General features: G+C 31.0%; 1 protein-coding gene across 1 annotated transcript; it reads right to left on the bottom strand.

Annotated features, from left to right (window-relative positions):
• Positions 1-1,370: 1,370 nt before the first annotated feature.
• LOC117179949 lies at positions 1,371-4,774 on the bottom strand. The gene is made up of 2 exons (XM_033372184.1): positions 3,702-4,774; positions 1,371-1,603 (listed from the first exon to the last, which is right to left on the bottom strand). Exons 1-2 carry the CDS (start codon positions 3,972-3,974, stop codon positions 1,583-1,585), a joined length of 294 nt encoding a protein of 97 aa, XP_033228075.1. The 5' UTR covers positions 3,975-4,774; the 3' UTR covers positions 1,371-1,582.
• Positions 4,775-4,853: the final 79 nt, after the last annotated feature.

Consider the following 4,853-nt stretch of genomic DNA (forward strand, 5'->3'; position numbering starts at 1 on the left):
CCCCCCCCCCCCCTAAAGTGTCCACGTGGTGTATGGATGGCCCCCAAGTAGAAATATAAAAAACAAAATGGTTGCCCTTTTAACACAATGAGACGAATTCTCGACAAAATAGTTCAGCGTTTAACTATAGTTGAATTTTCAACGAAATAGTGCAATTTTCTAATAAAAATAGGAATCTTTTAGAAAACAGTTGCATTTCCAACAAAAAAAGTCCATTCTTAATAAAGAAAATTGAATTTTCAAGCCAAAAAGATAAATTTTGAACTAAAAATAGAATAGTTAAATTTTCAGTTACGGAAATTCATTTAAAGCGAGAAAAATGTTCAAGAAAACATTTGAATCCTTAACCAAAACAGATTAAATTTCTACCATGGAGATAAATCATCAGATAAAATGATGAATCTTTAACCAAAAAATTTATTTTTAATAAATTAGGTCAACTTTCAACCGAGTAACTGAATTTTCAGTCTACAGAGATAAATTTTTAACCAAGAAGATTAATTGTCGATCAAAATACGAATTATAAAAAAAATATATATCCGTTGAATTTGACCAAAAAAGAAGAATTAAAAAAAGTTTAATTATTAACCAAGACAGATTAATTTTTAACAGAATAGTAGAACCCTTACAAAAAAAGATAAATTTCCAACCAAAAATGAAGGAGTTTCATTTTTAGTTTTAAAAAACTTAATTTTCAACCAGAGAAAAAAAAAGAATTTTCAAGAAAATACAGTGAAACTCTAGATAGGGCACCCCACTACAGTCGTTACAAGAATTTACGCGGCTTCGCAGATATGTGTAAGGAGCCATCGATATACTACTTGGACAGATCGGGGGGGGGGGGGGGGGGGGGGGGGGGGTCAAAAGTGGTGAAAAATTGTCCACGTGGTATATGGATGGCCCCTAACAAGAGCTACGCGGGGTGCGCGAAGGTCAGTCAGGCATGAAAAAACAAAAGAGTTTACATTTGGAGCCGTTACTATATCGGGTTTGCTCCCCACCACCACCAGCCCCAAAACCCGCACTGTAAAGGATTTTCACTGTAGTTACATTTTCTACCATAGAGATAAATTATTAAGTGAATTGAAGAATATTTAACAAAAAAATTAAACTTTCAACCAACCAGATAAATTTCTACCAAAAAAGATGAAGTTTCAACCAAAAAAGATAAATCTTAAAATTCAAAAGATAAACTTTCAATAGAAAATAGAATAATTAAATTTTCAGTTGAAAAAGTTGAATTTCCAACCCAAAAATATAAATGCGTAACAAAACAGCTCAATTTTCCACCAGAAAATAGGACTTTTGAATAAAATAGTTAAATTTTCAGAATAAAATCAGAAAATCAGAATAAAATTTTTAACCGATCGGTTATCCAAACTGGTAATCCACTCTAATCAGGAATTTCAAGTGTAACGAGACTACTCCACTTGTAATCCCGTATAATTCAAGTAATTTAGAATAATCCACTTGTAATCCGTCGCAATCCAGTTCTAATATAGAGTAATCCACTCTAATCCAGCGTAATCCATTTGTCATCCAGTAATTTGAGTAATTCGTGTAATCCAAGCAATATATCCACTTATAATCCAGCGTAATCAACCTACAATCCAGGGTAATCCACTTGTAATCCGAAGTAATATCAGTAGTCCTAATAATTAACTTACAATTCAGAGTATCCAAGGTAATTCGGAGTAATTTACATATAGGTAATTTGAATAGTTCTCAATTATTTTGTTAAAAATATGTTGTTTTTTTTTGTTGACCATTAATTTTCTTGAATGAAAATTTATCTTTTTAGTTTCATTTTCATGTATTTTGTTGAAAATTCGTCGTTTTCTGTTGATAATAATTCTTCGTTAAGAATTGATTTTAGTTGAAAATTCAACTATTTCGTGAAAATCAATCTACTACGTAGGAAATTCAGAATTTTTGTTTTTAAAAAATTGAATTAGAAATTCGTCTTTTAAGGTTGAAAATTAAACTATTTTGGTACAAAATTTAAATGTATAGTTGAAAATATACTTCTTTTGAAAATTCAATTATTTATTTGATAGTTGAACTACTTTGTTAAAAATTCGCTTTTTTTATTGAAGATTCTTGATTTTAGATGAAAATGATTTGGTTGAAAATTTAACTGTTTTCTTAAGATTTTGTTGTTATAAAATCAATGTTTTTAAGTGAAAATTATCCTATTTCATTATTGGTAAAAAAATCTCTTTTACTCGAAAATTATTTATATTATATAATATTTGGTTGCAAGTTCAACAGTTTAGTTGAAAGTTAAACTACTAAATTAATCATCTTGGCTAAAAATTCATTTTTATGGTTAAAAATTGAACTATTTGGTGAAAAATTAATTTACTTTGTTCATATTAAACAATTTCGTTAAGAAGTCTCCTGTTTGTTTGAAAAGTTTTGTTCAAAGTTTTCTATTTGGGTGAAGATTCAACTATTTTGTTAAAAATTTGTCTTTTTTGGTTAACTTCAACTAATTTTGATTTAAAATGAAAATCTGTTTTGTTTGAAATAACAACATATGCATTTTTCGTTGAGAATTCACCTCTGCTGGTTGAAAATTATTCTACTTTGTAGAAAATTCAACAATTTGATTAAGAGTTCCATTTCTTGGATGAAGATTCTTCATTTTAGTGAAAAATTAATGTCTTTGGTTGAAAATTTAACTACTTCATTGTTAAAAAAATTTAATCCAATTATTTAACTGAAAATCTAATTATTCCACTTTTTGTTGAAGTTGTATATTTTTGTAATAAGAAAATTATTATTTTCTGGTCGAAGATTCTTAAGTTTAGTTGAACATGGTTTGGTAAGAGATTGATTTTAATTGAATCTTTTTTTTTTAGATGAAACTTCAACTGCATGGTCCGAAATTCATATTTTTATAGTTGAAAATTCAACTAATTCGCTAAAATAATTTTGTTGGTAGAAAATTAAAATAATTTGTTTAGGGTGCATCTATTTTGTTGAAAATTCAAGAATTTTGTTAAATTGTAATCCTAGATGATCCAGAGTAATTTTGTATACAGAATTTTTAACTTAAAATGCTCAATTTCCATTAAAAAAATGGAAATAATATTTTCTGTTCAAAAAATTATTTTTTAAGCCCAAAAGATACAAATATTCATGAAAATAGTCCAACCTTCAAACAATATAATAATTTGTTAACAAATTAATTCAATTTCAAACAAATAGTTGAATTTTTTACCAAAAAAAGATCACTTTTCACCAAAATAGTTGAATTTTCAACAAAATAATTAAATGTTTAACCAGGGCCGTAGCCAGTCGTAGGGCCGGACGCCCCCCCTCCTAAAATTCCGCGACTCCTTGAATTTTCCTATAGATGTGAAAAAATTTCAATTATAACTCCCCCCCCCCCCCCCCCCCCCCCCCCCCCCCCGAGCCACATTTCTGGCTACGTGCCTGTGTTCAACCAAATAGTAGAACTGTTAACCAAACGAGATGATTTCTGAACCAAAAATATAATAGACTTTTCAGCCAAAAAGAATGAACATCTAACAAAAATAATTGGACTTTTTTTTCTTGGGTTCTATTAACGAGAAAAGGTGGGCGTTTTTTGAAAACAGGGATAAAAAGTGGAATTCTTTCAAAAACAAGAAAAGAGGGATGAACTGCACTTTTACTGCGTTTTATAAATTCAAAAAATAAAAAATTGTACCTACTTGTGAGACTGTCAATTCCACAGGAACAGAGACCAGCTTCCAACCCATGGTCCGGGAGATTTTCCTGGAGACGACATCGCTCACATTGCTAAGTCTTCGACGTGCAGATCCCACGACATCTGGATTAGGTGGACCTAACAGATTTGCATGAAGGGAAGTTGCCAAGCTACTTCTCCTATAATATGTCCGAGATGTAGCATTGCTATTGCTATTGCTATTTAAGGAGTGGAAGGAGTCCTCAAAAATTTTTAAATTATCCTCCACCCCCGACATTTTAGTCTCAAGATTTCACTGCCAATCATAAAATTTTCTACATTTCTAAACTGAAACAAATAGAATTTTCAATTAAACTTTACATTTTTCGGTGAAGCTGAACCAAATTTAATTGGATGGTGCCAGAATATTTGTTAGGGCTGTTAAAAAATGCATTGGATTTTTTTTTCGAATTGCCTTGCATGTCGCCCCTAAACTTGTTCGAATCGACAAAACAATAAATGCGTACATTTTATTTAGAATCGTCAATATTAGTTGGATTGAGTTTTTAACTAAAAATTGATTTAATACATAAAATACTACTTTATACTGATAATTAGATGTTGAAACAAATTGTTTAAACAATTTATTATTGTCTCTAGTTGTTTTTCTCAGAATAGAGTTCAAAGTCGCGGTTTTTCCGAACTTTTCAACTTAATTTCAATGCTTAGGGTTTCGCAGCCCCAGGCAGAAACCCTGATAATTTCGGTCGGGTGTCCATCCGTCGTACGACTCAATATCCACAATCCACATAGGGCCGAACACTGCCATACGACTCAAAATTAGCATTGAAGCCGAAAATGAATCAAGACTTAAAATATATATTGGGCCCAAAATTGACACAAGGCCTACAATACTTATAGGGCCCAAAGTAAACAAAGGATCAAAATGGACATATGGCCAACAATTACAATGGGTGACAAAATAGACATGAGGCCCAAAAGTGACATAGGGCCCACAATTGATGTGGTGGGCCCAAATTTGACATAGGGTCCAAAATAATCACAGGGCCAAAATTGGACATAGATCCTAAAATTGATACAGAGCCCAAAATAGACACAGGACCAAAAATTTATATTGGACAAAAAATGGACATATAGCTTAAGTTTGGTATAGGTA

This window comes from Belonocnema kinseyi, chromosome 9 (assembly GCF_010883055.1).
Source record: "Belonocnema kinseyi isolate 2016_QV_RU_SX_M_011 chromosome 9, B_treatae_v1, whole genome shotgun sequence".
In the NCBI taxonomy this organism is placed as follows: Eukaryota; Metazoa; Arthropoda; class Insecta; order Hymenoptera; family Cynipidae; genus Belonocnema; species Belonocnema kinseyi.